A 17,948-nucleotide genomic window follows, 5' to 3' on the forward strand; every position below is an offset into this window, starting at 1 on the left:
AAATAACACAGTGGTCATCTTACCGGAGATATATGGCACACAAGTGTGCTGATCAGCACACAGGCTGACTGATTTTAATTAGACCTGAAGGCTCAGTAACTGCAAGGGCTGCTGCTGGACTCTGGTTTATTAGTTGAATATAACCGTCAGCACTCAGCCAATTTATGTCAAGGTTGTCCTAATGCATGAAATCCCCAAACAAATGAGGTGATTGGTGCCTGTGGCAGTAAATATGGTAGGGCGGACCCCCCCACCCCATGGGATGGACAGAAAGAGACTGACATAGTGGCAGTTTAGGATTATATTATTTCAACAGTTTTTCCATGTTGAGTTTTTTGCATTCATTCAAGTCATACTGGACTGCAAACAGCTCAAACACATGATCACATTGCATAACATCCTGTATATCACAAAGATGCTCTTACCCAGTGGCCTGACAAACTTTTTCTGTGTTTTCAGAGCACTTCCTCAAAAGCGGCTGAAGCGCAGGTAAGCGAAACAAGTTCAGCATGTGTGTACGTGTTAGATATAGGTAAAAATATATTAATATACACAAAGATTTATTTAGATATAGATTCTACACACACAGTAACATGGTGTGATTTTGGCTGAAGCACCTTCATGTAGTAGCTCACAGCCAACAATTAGAATTGTGTTAATCAGTAACAATACACGCACAACTCATTTGATCTGGTTATTGACGCCAACAAATTAAACAACAAAAGTACATTAAAGAATTTAAAGTAGATGATGGACAAAAAGTAACCAAACCTCACAAAAATTGTAGTGTAGACAAGTCATACTGTACTGTATTACAACCACACTTATACACTACAAGTATATAAGAATAGAATAAGGCTAATGATGGCAACTATTGTATTTGAAGTACAGAAGTCTACATTTTTTTCATGCACACAAATAACTGAAATAAAACCTTCTTGAATAAATTAAATCTAGGGATTTTGCCTTTTGGTTATTGTTCAAATGTATTTTTAACAAGAGTAGTATTGACACAGTTTTTAGAAGCAATGGTGTAGTCAGAGATGTACAGAAAAACTAGGTGGGTGCATAAAGATGGAAGCATTAATGTGACAACATCAGTATCTTTTGAAAACATTTGTGCATCCATGCACACCTTTAGAAGATCAGTGGTATGTACAATGTATGCAGACAACACAGGGCTGCTGCCTTATTCTTGTTTGTTAACTCAACTCAAGCCACATGTTTCTACTGTTGTAACACAGACATTTAAAATTTCAGTATTCTTTTGGTAAAACTTAGATAAAACAATGCTGATGTCTTGATGTGGTAATGTTTGTGCATCCGCAGTATTTCCCATGGCTCTGGCTCTCCTGTGGTGAAACATCATCGTAGATGGTTACTTATCGCCCACAGTTTCACCGTTCCTGTATACTGCTAAACAAGCTAATTGAGAAACAGAGCATTTAGAAGCCATGAAATCTTAGTATTTCCTAGTCTCACTCAAACATGAGGTCATAATTGGCCATTGTTCATTATTCCATTAATTGACCTCAGTAGTTCAACGCAGCAAAGGCTCTAAAATACACAGCGTAATGTGTCTGCAAAGGAAGTAAGCTCAATGTCTGAACATCCAGGATAAGGCCCATTTCTCATACTGTAATCTCTCTCATGACACGCTGGGAACAACTCATTCTCTCCCTCTCTGTCTTTCTCTCCTGTCTTTGTGCTCAGCCTGTAAGGAGTGATCTGTGGACTTGATACTTAAGGGGAAATCCTTGCTCATAGGAGGTTTATCTATATGGGATGGGACGCTCTTCATCTGTCTCTGCTGAACGGGGGGAGTGAAGTGGCGATAAAAGAAAGTTAAACTTGGCTATGCTGCATTTCTCCTTTTTTTTTCCCTCTTCAATTTTGTATATCTGAAACGACTGTTGTAGCCAAGTGTGGTATGAAATGGGACTAACAATTTTTAGAAGGTTTGTGTTAATCAAAAGCCTAAATGAATGTGTTTTTTTTTTGTTTTTGTTTTGTTTTGTTTTTTTTAAAACAAGCACCAAGCTGAAAATATTCTTAATACCCAGTGGTGTAAAAAAACTGTTTTGTTTAACCTTGTCAGAAAATGCAGCATATTTTATAACTGTTTTGTGTAAAATATTTATGCAGATTTGTAACTTATTTTTATACCATGAAAACGCTGGTGTACTGTGGATTTTTGAATAGAACCGTATTTACTGTGATAATCTATGTTAACTTTCACTTGTAGGGATATTTGGACACTTCTAGTTGTAATTATGTTGTACATAGCAGAAGTCTTAACAGATTATCCTATTTATACTTACTGAATGCAGTACTGTTACCCGTGTGTATGCCAGTGAAATGTGAGGTTGTGCCAGTCATGTCAGACTTGTATTCAATGCGATACAAACTGTTACAGGAGCAATAACTCAGTGGTTTGGGACACTACCGTGTAGCTCTTAATCTTACCCAGTCTGTAGACACTACAGCATAAAAATGACTCTTGACATTTCAGCACACACTTAAACTGGTGTGATTTACACTTTTTATCTCCCCCCTCCTCACCCCCAAGTAACATGAACTGTGGATTTCATAATTGTTATGATAAATATACATCACCGATATTTAAGCACTCAAGAATTATTGTTTAAAAAGTTGTGTTTTCTACTGTGTGTTGTCCCTGTTGGAAATGGAATATTTGTTTATAATAAAATGGGGGAATTGATGAATGCAAGTTGTTTGTACAGATGAGGATGCAAGGGTTTGGAATAGCAGAAAGGAGCAATGCATCAATTATGTTATGAATATAAATTCCTTATGTGTGCGTTGGAGGGATTGGTGGGGTTATTTGGCATCCATTAGCAGAACAGCTTTGGGAGCATTCCGTGGAGGAGCTAATGACTGGGCCAGCAGGGCAGAACCCCTGCTGGCCTCAGCTGTTAGTGAACATGCCTACAGAGACAACTGAGTTCAGGGACAGAGCCGCTATAATACGGCTGTCCTGCTCTTCAGTATCTCATGCAATTACACACTGACACACACAAAATTCATGGGGATTTAGGACTCCAGCGTGTGATAAAATGATGCCTTCAGGCGGTGTTCCATTGTTTTGTGGAGGAAAGCGCTGAAAGTTTGTTGGCAGTTGCTCTGTGTGCCCTGTTGCTCTGTGTGCTTCATTTTACGTCTTTCTCATATCTGCAATGGTCCGTGGCAGCTCATAGAACTGTTTGGTCGTAAATTGATAAGAGATAAGACAAGGAAATGAAGGCAGCACATTCTTTGATCATCACAGAGGTCTTTCTTGTGCCAACACCAGCCCAGCTTACATTTTGTGCAGTAAAATGTGAACCTTGTCATGTGTCAGTGAATGTCTTTTCCTGGGGCCTTGGATTAAGACAAGTTAAACAGCATATGGTCAATTTCAGCAAAATTCTTCACTACAGTATTGATGTTTGCTTAAAAAAAAAAAAAATGTTTTTTTTTGTTTGGTTTGTATGTTTGTTTTGTTTTACTTCTTATTGAACAAAGTAGAAACATCCTTCATTTTAAAAGCGTCTTTTGGATGCTGCTATCACTAATTCTCAAAACTTAAATCCTCAAAACTGAAAGCAAAATAATATCAGGGAAATGTATAATAATGTATATGACTGATAATGATAATGATAAAGCAATCGTCATGCAGCTACCAAAGTCCAACAACGGTACCTTTTAGGCTAGAGTCACGATTTGAACCCTTTCATATACACTCACTAACCACTTTATTAGGATCACCAGGTACACCTGCTTATTCATGCAATTGTCCAATCAGCCAATCATGTGGAAGCAGTGCAATGCATAAAATCCTGCAGGTCAGGAGATTCAGTTATTGTTCACATCAAACATAAAAATTTGGGAAAAATGTGATCTCAGTGACTTTAACCGTGACATTATTGTTGGTGGCAGACGGGCTGGTTTGTGAGTGAGTGGCAGTTATGTGGATGGAAACGCCTTGTGGGTGACGGAGGTCAGAGGAGAACGGCCAGACTGGTTGGAGCTGACAGAAAGGCAACGGTAATTCAGATAACCACTCTTTACAACTGTTAAGCAGAAAAGCATCTCAGAGTGACAACACGTCGAACCTTGAGGCAGATCGGCTACAATAGCAGAGGACCACATCAGGTTCCACTCCTCTCCGTTAAAAACAGAAATCTGAGGCTGCACTGGGCACAGGCTCACCAAAACTGGACGACTGAAGACTAGAAGACTAGAAAAATATAGCCTGGTCTGATGAATCTGGATTTCTGCTAAGGCATGGTAGGGTCCAAACTTGGCGTCAACTACATGAATCCATGGACCCAACCTGCCTTGTGTCACCAGTTCAGGCTGGTGGTGGAGGTGTAATGGTGTGGGGAATGTTTTCTTGGCTCACTTTGGGCCCCTTAATACCAATCCATCATGGTCTGAATGCCTCAGCCTATTTGAGTATTGTTGCTGACCATGTGCATCCCTTTATGGCCAAAATTTACCCTCTTCTAATTCCTACGTCCAGCATGATAATGCACCATGTCACAAAACAAAAGTTGTCTCTAACTGGTTTCATGAATATGAAAATGAAGTCCGTGTACTTCAATGATCTCCCAAGTCACCAGATCTGAATCCAGCAGAACACCTTTGGGATGTGGTAGAACATGAGATTCACAGCATGAATGTGCAGCTGAAAAATCTGCAGAAATGATGTGATGCAATCATGTCGACATAGACCAGAATCTCAAAGGCGAGTCTCTCTTAACACTTTGTGGAATCCATGCCATGAAGAACTGAGGCTGTTTTGAGAGCAAAGGGAGGCCCTACCCAGTATTAGTATGGTGTTCCTGATAAATTGATTGGTGAGTGTATGTTTCAATCTTTTTTTCAGTTGCCATCAAATGTAGTCTGGTCAACTTCAGCCAATGAAATCATTCAATCTAGACTCAAAACCACATTTCTATCCTCTACAGAACGGATTAAATCTTCATCATATTCCAAAGAAAGAAACGTTTGGATGTCTTTATTGGGACTTGTAGGATTTTCATACTGAAATCCATTTCACAATTTGACTTTGTGAATATTAGGTTATATTGGTTTGGTCAGATTTTGCTGTATTGGTTTGAAGTTGCAAACATATTGCAAACATTAACTGACTCCACAAAGTTTCATAACCACTGTTGAGAAAATATTGAAAATTAAAGGATATTTATATTTATTTATCCTATTTTAACTGCCTATAATTGTATACAACATCCACTTATATTTCTTTGCAGTTTGATACACAGATTCTGGTACTTATCCCAGGATCACATATGTGAAGTCATCGGTTAACAGGAAGTATGTTCCGTTAGCTTGGAGTGCACATATTATGTACAATAATTCAATTGCTCATGAGTCATAGTGCAAGATAGCTGAATAGACCTACAGTTTCCCGAGAGAATAACATTCCTACAGTTCTGTCGACAGAACTCAAGTAATTAATTTCAGACCATTTGGCTGTGACAAAGTTGGAGTCGATGGTGAAGCCACATCTGCTTTCTCCAATAGTGATTAATATTGCTCAGTAGGAAGACAGGTCCTTCTTGGATTTTTGTAATGTACAGTGCTTGATGTGCTCCTGTTTTTTGGCTCTGACGGCAACTGTTTGCAGCTATATTTGTTTAAAAAACACTGCTCCTCTGCTTTTGTGTTCTGCCCTCAAATTTTCCACAAGTGTTGAGCAGTAGCAGGAAGAATCTGTTTTTGACATCACGTGTTGATCTAGACTCAGATCTACCAACATACGTTATTTCGTGCACTTGTTTAAATGACAGTAAACAGAGGAGGTGGTCTGAGACACCACCTGTCAGCCACCTACAAGGTAGTTCTAAGTTGTCTCCCCAGACAGATGAACACCCCTCCACACCGGGATTCATGCGACCTCAACGACTCACAAGTGGTGCTGATCTCAGCAGAGGATAAATACCTGGAACTCCTCACTGGTCAGTTAGAACTGCAGTAGCCTTTCAGATGAGAAGCGAAACATCTTCAAGAACCTCAAGCAAGTCCAGTTGCCTTCGCATAGCGCTCACAGAATATTGTATATATCACTTTAATAATTTTTTATGAATTACTTGAGTGTCTTAGCAGTCAATCAGCCATTTCATTATTTCATAGATTTCATTTAGATTTTTATATGCTATAACCTTGACCTGAAAACCTTGGATTTGATATTATTGAGAATGACTTTATAACATTCATGATACCAATGATTTTTATTTTTGGAGGATTTTTAATTCCTACAATCACTACAGTTGGATTGAGTGTCCACATTTCTTTAATGTCTTAATTTTTCTTTGGCAGATCGTATTTCTTGCATTTCCCACAAGTGATTAGTTGCAGGATGTTTTGACTAAAACTAAAACAATAGCACATTGTTACTGAGCTGTGTCTGAACCACGACTTCAGAAGTGACATCAGTTGGAACGAACAGAGTGATTGATAGAAATACTGGCAGGCGGATTTAGAAAGTGGACAGCAGCGCTGTCTGCGGATCATTATCCAGCCTCAGCCTGTCCACGAAGGAAACACTGGGAAATTACCCTGAAGTGACGTCTGTTCGCTCAACCCAATGAGATGAGCCCCCCCCCTTCATCTCCTCTTCCTCCTAACACCCATTATGATGCCAATCCCTTTGCTTCTATTTCCATTGGAAAATCCCAGATAAACAGTTTTTGTTTTGGATTAATCACAGCACGTTTATTAATAACGCATACATCAGTATTGACCCAAATTACAGCAGAAATGGAAGCAAAGGGTGTACTGTGACCTGTGAACCTCATTAGGCTGTTTCATTAGTCATGTGTGACAATTTATCTGTAAGTGTTGTCCACTGGTTATTTAGTCCAACTGCTCAAACATGGAACCCTTCCATTGTCTGCGCCTTTGCGTGCACTCGGACCTGAATCATCTGAGTTTCTCAATGTGTTAGAAATCTTCCCTTTGCTTTGGCTACACGCACTGCTGTCTCAGTGAATGAAGGCATTACATCCAGAACAAAAGCGATGAGCTGCTGCTACAAATCCTGGACTGGTATTGTTTTCCCTCACCATCTCACATGTTTTACAGAAAGAAATGCTAGTCCATGAGTAGGACTTGTTCACTTAGGAGCAGTGGTCATCAGAACAGTAATGGTCTGGAAACAGTTTTGCAACCAAAACATTTTTTTCATGTCACTTCATGCAATCTACATACATGTACATCCATGGTTCAGAGTATCTTTTTGTACTTTGGATCAGATAGGCATATACGCCTCTTGACAAATGCATTCTTTTTCATCAACATCATCTAGCTTTGGAAATATTGACTGTAAAAATTATGTAATCAATCAAACTTTATATCACAAACAAGGAATTTTAACATGCGTCAGTGTGACAACAGTCCATATAATAGATCCGTGCAAGGAACTGGAGCAATATGCACACGATGTATGCCTGCAGAAATAAAGAGGCAAATCAGCTGCAAGACAATTTATAAACTGCGTAAGTCTTCCTTTGTAGAGGTTATTTTCATTGGGGTTCCATCATGTTTCTGATTCATCTGCTACAGCAAGAATCCCTAATGGTCTTTTTATTGAGTGACCTCTCAATCTCAGTGTTTTTCTTTTAAATCTATTTGTGATGCCGCAAGTCTGTGTTGTGACATAACTGTCCATCCATAGCTTCATCTCCTTGTATTATTCATCCTGATGGGGCATTCATTTGTTTAAGCATTGTGCACAAATATATTTTGACAGCTTTGGACCCTTCCATTAGTGCAGAATGCATACTGGAGAAACGGTCAATAATCTATCCTTAAGTGGCCCTGACTGTTGACCCCTTCTGTCAGCACAAGGACCTGATCCTGTCTAAACATCTTCCAGCTGGGGAAGCAAGTCAATCCTCAGTGGTGATCTCTAGTTTGTATTCACCAGCTCATAGAGCAGATGATCCCTTCCTTCCCTTCGGTGTTTCTGTTGATCTCAGGAATGTTTCTGTCCTCAGCATGGAACAATTTGACCAAAAAAGTTTGAAGGAACCACGGCTGCACTATTTAGTCACAAGTTATTATAGAACAGTGCCATGCTAAATCTCAGTTTATCAAATGATCATAGTGTGGCTTGAGGATAGGGATGTTAGTTTTAAAAAAAGGTCAGAAGGTCAGTAATTGCTTAAGCTTGGCTTAGTATGAAGACAAAGCGGTGGAAAACAATAAGCCTGCCTTTCTCCAAAGTTCAAAAATCTGCCTACCAATATGCCTGAAGCTCAGTAATTAACGCACATTTTGTTTTGTTTTGCATTTAGTATTGATTAAGTATTGATGTCTTCCAGCCTTTCCGAACTTTGTCACCCAATCCTGAAAAGGAGACGCTCCAGACTTCTTGCAGTTCCTGAGAATAATTTGCTGTCCAATCATTATTGCCGTCTGGGTGCTTTCCTTCAATGATTGCGGAAGAACAGATAATACTCTACAGTCTTTGAAGTGTAAAGTATTGGACAGAACACAAACTGCAAACCTGTACCGTTAATAATGTATCTGTGACCTATTAAGTTTGTTTGTTTAATCTGACATATAAAGCTGACAATTTTTGGTTTTACAGGTAGTTACACAGCTTAACTATTTATATTTCTTGATGAAGTATTTCTTTATCATGCCCCCCAACATCCTTAGAGTGTCCAGTTCCAAATAACCACATGGTTGCTCTCTCAGTACAATCAATCCTATAAACTCCCAGTCGGCATCTTGCAAATATCACAACAAGCCCCTCTGCAGGGGTAAATCGGTGTGTAGAGGTTATGTAAGTCGTCATTACAGTTGACCTGCAAGCGATGGGAAGGCCTGCATTAATGAGTTAATGTCAAGCTCTGTCTTCGTGCTTGCACAAGACTCATTCACTGCTGTTTCGATGATCAGGCTCTGCCACAGTGTCGAACTGCCCTTTGGCCATTTACGCAGCATCATGCTCCCTTTCTACTCTCCCATCAGGCTGTGCAGCTGAATAACAGTAACAGCTTTTTATTTATAGATGAAAGTATTTCATCAGATCTAGAGTGTGTCATCAGCACTTGAGGAAAAGCAGCAACAACGGGGAGAGAAAGAGACACAGTATATAGGATTTGGGCCTTATGTGTTTCCTATTTCAGCTCAAAGTAATGTTCCGTGTTTGGATTTGTTGGGGAAAAAAGGTTCATATGTCACATCTCTTTTTTCATGTTTTTTTCTGCTTGTGGTGGGAATACGGGAGGATCTGGTTGGATTAGATTCTGCAGAAAGATAAAACTGTACAACTTCCAGCTGGTGATCATCATATGACAAATAATCACCAACATAAACATAAACCAATTATGCTCCGCTTCCTCATTAGCATTCAGTTATGTTTCTGACCTCTGCTTATGATTTATTTTTCTGACGTTTATTTATTCTTGTTTATGTATCTGTTAATCAGGTTTTTACAGTTTTGTACTACATACAGTGACGAGAATGAATTTACATAACTCAGACTTATTTCAGTTTACAATAGAGGAAAATAAACAGAACAATCTTAAACAGATTTTTAGAGCCTATATGGCTTTTGACATTGCCTCTTAATTGTGCCAGCTTGACAGGCTGATTCATGAGGGTCAAGGGCAGTGGACGGGATGATAGTAATTGCAGCTTGCTGTGCGGTGATGACATGCAAAAATAAATGGTTAGGGGTGTTTTCTGTGTTCTGAACTCCGGCCCTGGGGAGAACCAGTTAGTGAAGGCACATTAGCTATGCCCAGCGTCAGCTTCTCTTCTACCTCAAGTGAAACAGAATGTCAAGTCTCTCTCAACCCTTTAGGTACCATGCCACAACACATTTTCTATGCATATGTCTCTGGAAGACGGAGGTCACCGTATGGGAATAATGTCATGCTTCTTGTCTGCCTTTTAACTAATGACCTCCTGTAAGGTTGCTTGAGATCATCCTCAAACTTTCTCTCTGACAAAGGGGATACATGAGAGAGGGAGAGCAACATTGTACTATTGTACAATATAATGTCAAAAGAAATTGCTTGAAGGACATCAGGTTATACACTAATCATTGCCATGTCAGTATGGCTTACATTCATCAGCATTCTCTCCACATCACTGGCATCTCCCCCATTGTCATGATAGGTATCAGTGGAGTAATTGGGGCTTGCTGGTTGTGTTGAGTTTCCTCTTCTGTCTAAGCTGAACCCCTTTTTCTCTGATGATTAAATACATTTGTCCTTGAAATATGATTGGTCTGCTACCTCTTCTTTCACAGCGTCCCATTTTCCAGGCTTCAGCGATTTATCAGCATTGCGGCCTAGCTTTTCTGTGCGGTCTGTCTCTATCTTTATCTGTCGCCCTCTCTCCATCCCCTCCTCCCTTCATTATCTTCTTATGGTATCGTACATTATGATCTGACAGATAGAACTCTATTTCTCCTTCCTCCTCACCGTAGGCAATACCTTAGAGTATGATGAAAGTCCATCAATCCCATATGGATTTGGCAGGCCTGCTGACAGGAAACAGAATCTGTCATGTCTGAATTTTTCACTTACTGTACACCAGCATGTTTCTTTGGCTACACAGCAGCGTGCCATTTATGCATCGCAGTGGATGTTGACACATTGCTGTCACGTACATAGTAAACAAAGTAAAAGATATGCTGCCAGGATGTTTTATTAGGAAATGTTATGGATCTTGCATCTTGAACAGATAGTGCATAACTGATACAGCTCTAATGAGAAAAGTTTATTTGAAGCTGGATATCTCTGTGTACCTTAAAAAGGACTACAATAGAAAAAAAAATTATATGAAAACACATTGAATCACAAATTCAATTAATTGCATAAATTATCCAAAAAGATAGCCGTTATCATATAAAGTTCTACATAAAAATACAAATATAAATTAGTAAATAGGGAAAAAAGAGAAATATAATAATGATAATATACTAGTCACAAATAAATAGCAAAAAGACTTGTACCAAATGAGTAAAGGGCCAAAATTACTTCCTATATCAAGGGGGGGAATTTTTAAAAAGGAGATATATCACCAGGTGCTCTCTGTTGGGAGAGACAGTCAATCTTAAATCAGTAAAAGAAAAACAAGTTCTGTTAACAACACTCAGCACGTCACAGCTGTATTTCGTGCAAATGAGATGGTTGAGCTGAGCTCATTAGAGCCGGCTGACTCACAAGGTTAGTGTTTAGCTGTCTGCTCCGGTCAGATTACTTAATGCAGTGGTGACCAGTCTCTCTCCCACCACGCACACATGTACACACACACACACACACACACGGACACACAAACACACACAAGGAATGGGCATGTCACGCTAACTCTGGCATGGATGCTACCTCTTTCATCTAAGGGCCAGCCTACCTTTCTGAAAGGGCTCGCCAACGCCAGCTGCATTGCCTGATATGGAAATAGCTAGTGACTGTAAAAGTGTTAATGTATTGGAGTGGACGCTTGTGTCTTTTTAAACTATGAAACTAGTCTTGTGTTTAAAAAAAAAAAAAGGTCTCGTCTGTACAGCTCTTTTAGATTTAAGATCATGAAGCCCTGGACAACGTTAGAGTGGCTCTGTTGCCAAGTAGTCTCTATCTTTCCAAGAATGGCCGGGAGGGTTTTGTACTTGTCAGAATTAGCAGTGTTTGCACACAGGTAATAGCTTGCCCAACCATTAGCCTCTGATCTTTTTTGCTAGAAGTGACCACTTGACAGCTGTATCCTCCAGATAACATTCATGAGGGTCAGCTCTTCTTATAATTAAGATGTTTTCTTGAACACAACATCAGAAGATATCTAATCTCTGATGACAAAGCTGTAAATTCTGAGCACAAGTTTACTGCTTTTAGCTGAGACATTGCTTATACAAGCCTAACATGGAGCTTTTAATGCAATGGCTTGACCGTTAAATGTTGCTTTTCCCTTTCTAAATCTGTTTTTCAGGACTATATGTCATGTTTGTTAGTTGTTATTGGTCCCACTTGTGTGCTAAATCACAGTTAGGGAAACAATGGTTTAGCATGTGGACAGAAAATGGAGGCTTGTATAAATACCTGAGCAGGATTAATGTTGGCTATATGTCAGTGTTGTTTTGGTCAGTGCATTTTCATCCAAAGTGAGCCACTAATCAGATGCAGATTCCAGTTCGAGAATTAAAACACCCGAAATGAACACTTAATGTAAGACATTAATCTTTACTCGGAATGGTTCCTAGGTCTACAGTTTCATCAACATGCCTTTGCTGCCCAGACGATCCAACCTTAAACTCACAATGAGATAAGTGACATTCGCACATAGCACAAGTGGCCAAAGGCATGATGACAAGCTGCCTCCTGCTCTCAGAGAGACTGAAGGAGGATAGTGATGATAACAGCTGAACACTGAGTGCCGCAATGTGTCTTTGTGCTGCGGTTTGGGACGACACATGAAGAGGGGCCTTTGCAGCCTCCTGCCTCTCAGGGCTCCTTTGGCCTGTGTATAATTGATGAGTGGAGTGAATAAGAGATGAGTTTGTGACTGTCAACCAGCCTGATGGGGATGGACAGAGCTCAAGTTTGGCTCTCCTCATCTGGCTGATGATGACACTGATGGTGATGATGAGGCCTGGGGTTTCTTCCACAACTCTGTTCTAGAGTCTGCCTGGGCCGTGAATCACCAGTATCATTACGGCTACCTCTTCTGGGTGGCAACACGAAGACTAAGGGACACGCCAGAAAAGAAAAGGCAAGAAGAGGAGAGAGGGAAGCAGGCGGGGTTGATGTGTGGGGGAGATGAAGAGTGCAAGAGTGGAAGACAGATGAAAGGAGGTCAGAGGATATGAGTGGGGGAGGGGAATACTGCAACAGCTAGTGAGTGGAGAAAGAGTGGAGGATTCAGTTGGGGAACAAATAAGTTGTTAGTCAAAAAGTTTGCAATCATGTGTTTGAGCAGCTGGAAATGATTCAGCAACATTGTTCATAGCATAAATTCTGCCTGGTGCAATAAAAGCCTATGAGCTGACCAGGCAAAATTATTCTCACCTTTATTCCTTTACTCCTAATTTATACCATGCCAGAAAATGGAGGCAATCTGGGTAGAAAATGTGTGGGGCTCGTATGTTTGAAGGTAGGTCCTCCCTCATGAATATTATGAATACTATCATGGCGAGGTCAACGAGGGTCACGAGGATTCGGTTTGCCATAAGCCTTTAAAACCCGTGGTCTGATGGGATAGTTATTACATTGGGAGATGAGCGGTCTCTGCATGTACAGATCCTTGTTGTTCCAGTACACCGCAGGGGTCAGGACCTTTACTGTGCCTCTGCACTCTGCTGATCTCTCCTGGAGACTGCGAATTGATGTGAACGCACACAGGTTAGGAGCAGTGAGAGGGAAAATGTCAGTATACAGTATGCCCCTGTCACATAGGAGCCACTGTCTGGATATGAGATGGCAGTGCTACCTTTAAACAATTTGCTACAGAAAGGGAAGGAGGGCAAAAAGCTCTGACAGTTTTTGTTGGGCTGAGAGCAAGACTGAGTACTTAATTTTAAGTTAAAGTTTTATTTTGGAATATTTGTAGCACACCAATTTAAAATGCCCTTGAGGGAGCCTCAATGGCTATTTGTTTTTATATTTAGAATATCTGTTTTCAGTCTTAACACTGCTGTGGAGAGTGTGATGAAATTATTCGGCTATAAATGAGCAGATACAGGAGGTTTAAACAATTATATTCTTTTAACTCTGCTCTTTTGGAGATGTATTGAGCAGAATTATAAAGTAATGATTGTGAGGCAAGTGCCAGGGACAGCGTGTGTTACACCAGCGTTCTGCCATGGTATGAATTACCGAGGTCATCCCCGAATCATTTTCAGTCTGTGTCCCCTTTTTAATAATCATTCTGCCATTCGGAGACAACAATTTACATATCAATGTGTTCCTTCAGAGAGGGATTACCAACAGAAAATGGACTTGTTACAGATTTGATGGAAAGAAGCGTTCTACAAATGGCTCATAAAGAGAGGCATTTTCCTCCTCCCTGAAATGCCTCCCTGAATGCAACTGGTAAGTTGTCATTGTAGTGTCCAGAGATAAGTCAGCTATGCCGAGCGTTGCTCCAAGCTAGTTTCAGGACAAAACTGTGAAGGACTGTCCTGGCTTTGAGAGGTGAATGATAAATCCCTACTATAGTTAATGAGGGTAACATTGTAAGATGTGATCTTTGTGTGATCTTTGTAGTTTTGAGAGTACATGTATTTACATATTTGAACACTGAACAAAGCTTATTTGCTAAATAATGTGAAAAATGTACTTTTGACCAGATAGAATTTTGCAATTTCAAAGTCATGATTAATTTTATTGGTTGCATGCTTCTCACACTGGTTGCACAATTGCAAATGTTTGCAGGTAATAATCATATCACAGCTAACCTTTATACCAACATTAAAACCAGTTACCAGTTTGTGTGTATATATCCTGGCAGCATATACACACACACACACACACACACACACACACACACGTATGTGCATATACATAATGTTGTATAATGTTGCGGCTGATTAGTGCATTTAGACTTGAAGGACCAAAAAGCAAGTAGAAAAAAAACACACATGCTAGTAAAACAGTAAAGGTTTTAACTAAGGACCATCAATTGTTGCTTTTCCATTTTTCTTCTTCCTCGGGAGCCTTCCCATTTGCTTGCTGCCCACCACAGTGCTGGAGAGCAATGGCAACTCCCCCATGGATGTATACATTAATTGTTGCAGACAATGGTCAGACTTTGGTCCATTAAAAGAGGACTTGAATGCTAGTTTTTAATAAGGACATTCGTGGTCCTTCATGGATGTATCCTAATCATTCTTTGTGACGCCCCTGTTGAACCCCAGTTGTAACCAAGAAGTAACAGTCAGATTTCTATGAAATTCACTGACTGATCTGTTTTCATCTCAGAATTTTACTTTTTCCCTTCTGGCCATAACATCACATTTGTGCATAGGATACTGTATGTTGTAACCCAAGAGGCAGACTTCCCTCGGAGCACATTTATTTTCCCAACCCCTTTTGATTTTTATGACCCTATAGCCTTTTCTCTTGAGGGCCAGCATCACAAAAAACTTTAGAATTTATTCTTTAACCTAATGTTTCAGTGTCATATAGTCACTTTTCTGAAGCATTGCCACAGGTATCTTAATTTTTGACGAAGACCTATCAAAAGATTTTCTGTTGCTCAATGACCACAGTGTACATGCATATGTCATCTAGGGCTGTCTGCCTGCTCCATCCTTTGAAAATGAAATGGAGACATGTTATGGGAATCTGCTGGTTTGCTGGATAGCTGCAGTGGTGCCATGGAGAAAGAAAGTCTGCCCTTTACACAACCACTGGGACCGGGTGACTGACATTTCTGCTAATGCCATCACAGGAGACGTGCATGTTCAATGAAGACATGGACGGATGCCACCCTGTGCTCACACCACTGTGACCACACAGGAAACTACATGTCTCTCTGTGTTTTCACGTGAGAGCCTGTGGAGGTAAATTCTTATACCCATCTATGGAAGCATGCTGCCTCCTTAAACATCATATGTTGAATTCTTTAAATGATGAATGAGTGCCGGTGACAGGACAGAGGAAACGCAGGCGGGTACAGAATATATGCTAGGACATCGCATGACCACGCCAAATATCACATGGTCAAGCTTTTATATGTCGCATTTTACAGCTTCAAATGAATTCCAGACATGGCAAGTTGCCTGTCTGGATGTCATTTACAGCTAATATTTCACAGTGTGTTGACCTGAATCCCATTTGTTAACAATACATGGTCCTCTATTACAGCACTCCTTGTAGTCTTAGGGGAGTAGGAGCTTGCAGGGCTCAAGGACGCTGTGCTCCCTGATAGACTGTACTCTCCCTCTTCTATTTTGTGTCTTTTGGGGGAAGGTGTTAGTTGGATATGAAGGAGGCGAGTAGGCAAGCAGTGTAGCGAGGGGAGCTGAGAGTTTCAGCTGAGTCCAGCGTTTTTCTCTCCCCTCCCTGATGACTCCCAGATGTTTTTTAAAGCAGCCGCTCTCTCTGCATTTGCTCTCTTTTTTATCTTTTCCCCCCTCTGTGTCTCTCTAGCTCTCCTTTCACATATTATGCCCCCTCCTTCTGTTCATCCTTCCAATTTTCCCTCTCTTTAGGGATCTCACCCTTCACAAAAGTACTCGCTTCAACTTGTCTGATCGTAATCACCCCTCGTCAAATAAACAGTCGTTCTCCACACTTGTTCTCTTTATTTCTCTTTGGCCTCTCCCCTTTTCTGTCCTCTGTCTTTCCTCTCACTGCTTCTTTCTCTCTCTCTCTCATCATTCATCGCCCATCATTCATCTGGTCTGGTCTAGGGAAACGGCATACCATTTCTCCTACAATATACCTGACCATGTTATGTTTTTGCAGTGTTTAACCACTGAACCAACTATCTTCACCATCAAATGCATTGTCCATGCAAAATTCACACGATTCTAATGCACTCTAGCACCAGTAAGATAACTTCCTCTTCTCATTCACCCGGAGTTCAAAACATGGCAGACAATGGCCTCAGCCATTGGGTTTCAGTGCTGAAATGCTTTTGGTTCAAGTGCAGAAATAGCAGTTGTGTTTGACTTTTGTGTGCTGTATGAAAGCCCCTTTCCTCAAGCATGAATTACTGTGTGTGTGTGTGTGTGTGTGTGTGTGTGTGTGTGTGTGTGTGTGTGTGTGTGTGTGTGCGTGTGTGCGTGCGCGTGCGTGTGTGTTAAAATGTCAAGACAGATATAGAGATGAAGATAGTAAAATGAGTGAGGAAGTCTGTGTAATCCTCCCCTCTCTTCCTTAGCTGTCCTGAAAACATGGGAACTTTACTCATATGAATGAAAACAACAGTCTTAAATGGAGACTGTCAGGCTCCATTCACCATGAACATGTGTATATAGCCTTAAAGTAATACACCAGTGTTTTGTTTTATTTAAAGGACTCACTAATCAGTTTACCTGTGAAGTGAGTGAAAATCAATATCAAAACAATATTTGAGGCTGTGGTACTTACATGTAAAAAATAAAATAGTAATAACCAATAAAAGCAATAAGTAAGAAGATGGAAACTTATACCAGCTCTTAGGTCAAGTGATTAGTACAGTAATTTTAAATAGTATGTGCCTACCTGGTAATTTTGTTGGAAAAGACAGTTGAATAAAAGCATATTAGGTGATTGATAAATCCACATACAGAAAGTCAAAGTGTCTGAAGTCTGAATCTTTGAATTCTCCTGTTGGAATTTTCCTGTTTCTTTCTGCAACGCTTGAAAGACACTTGGCTTCCACTGGCAAGGATATATGCCTTTCGCTAGCATGAATAACCTGAAAGTCAGATTTCTGACCTCTAAAGTACATTTTAAAAATTTCACATTTCTTTATGCTGTAAATATTTATTCCAGATACTCTTGACTCTGGAAAAAATAGACATGCTCTTGCATACCATTACTCCTCCTGCTTGTCTCTTTTAGGTTTCTATTGTTGCCGATGCATTGTAGCATTTCTCGATTTGCAACTTATTTTCTTCTAATATATGTGCCTCTGCATGTGTTTAGATATTTTATGTAGAACATAATTCAGAGAACATTTCTCTAAATGTTGATGCTTATGCTCTTAAAGAATAATTGTCCATGAGACCCGCTGTAATCGCAGTAAGTAGTCCTCAAAGATAATCTTTGGCTTGGCTCCAGCATCTCAGCTATAAAGTTAATGATGCATCATACTCTTTGGAATTACTGACAGCTCCAAGGGGAATAACAATGTCTTTATAATTGCTGATATCATACACAACATGTCAGAAGCTACTGATTAGATTTGGCCAAAATTTTTTAAGGGACTTATGGTGCCTCTACTTCCTGTTCTTCTGCCACATAGAATTGAATACA

At 40.1% G+C, this 17,948-nt stretch overlaps 1 protein-coding gene across 3 annotated transcripts in view; it reads left to right on the top strand.

Annotated features, from left to right (window-relative positions):
• The window catches only part of LOC120793298 (zinc finger protein aebp2-like), a 66,891-nt gene that overhangs the window by 22,136 nt on the left and 26,807 nt on the right, over positions 1 to 17,948 (top strand). For 2 of the 3 annotated variants that reach the window (XM_040133234.1, XM_040133235.1), the window contains exon 8: positions 460 to 489. In XM_040133234.1, the coding sequence (XP_039989168.1) occupies positions 460 to 489 (30 nt within the window). Of the gene's footprint in view, positions 1 to 459; positions 490 to 1,713; positions 2,710 to 17,948 lie in introns of those variants that run through there. The other variant, XM_040133236.1, reaches the window with a different exon arrangement.

Source organism: Xiphias gladius, chromosome 8, assembly GCF_016859285.1.
Source record: "Xiphias gladius isolate SHS-SW01 ecotype Sanya breed wild chromosome 8, ASM1685928v1, whole genome shotgun sequence".
Classification (NCBI taxonomy): Eukaryota; Metazoa; Chordata; class Actinopteri; order Istiophoriformes; family Xiphiidae; genus Xiphias; species Xiphias gladius.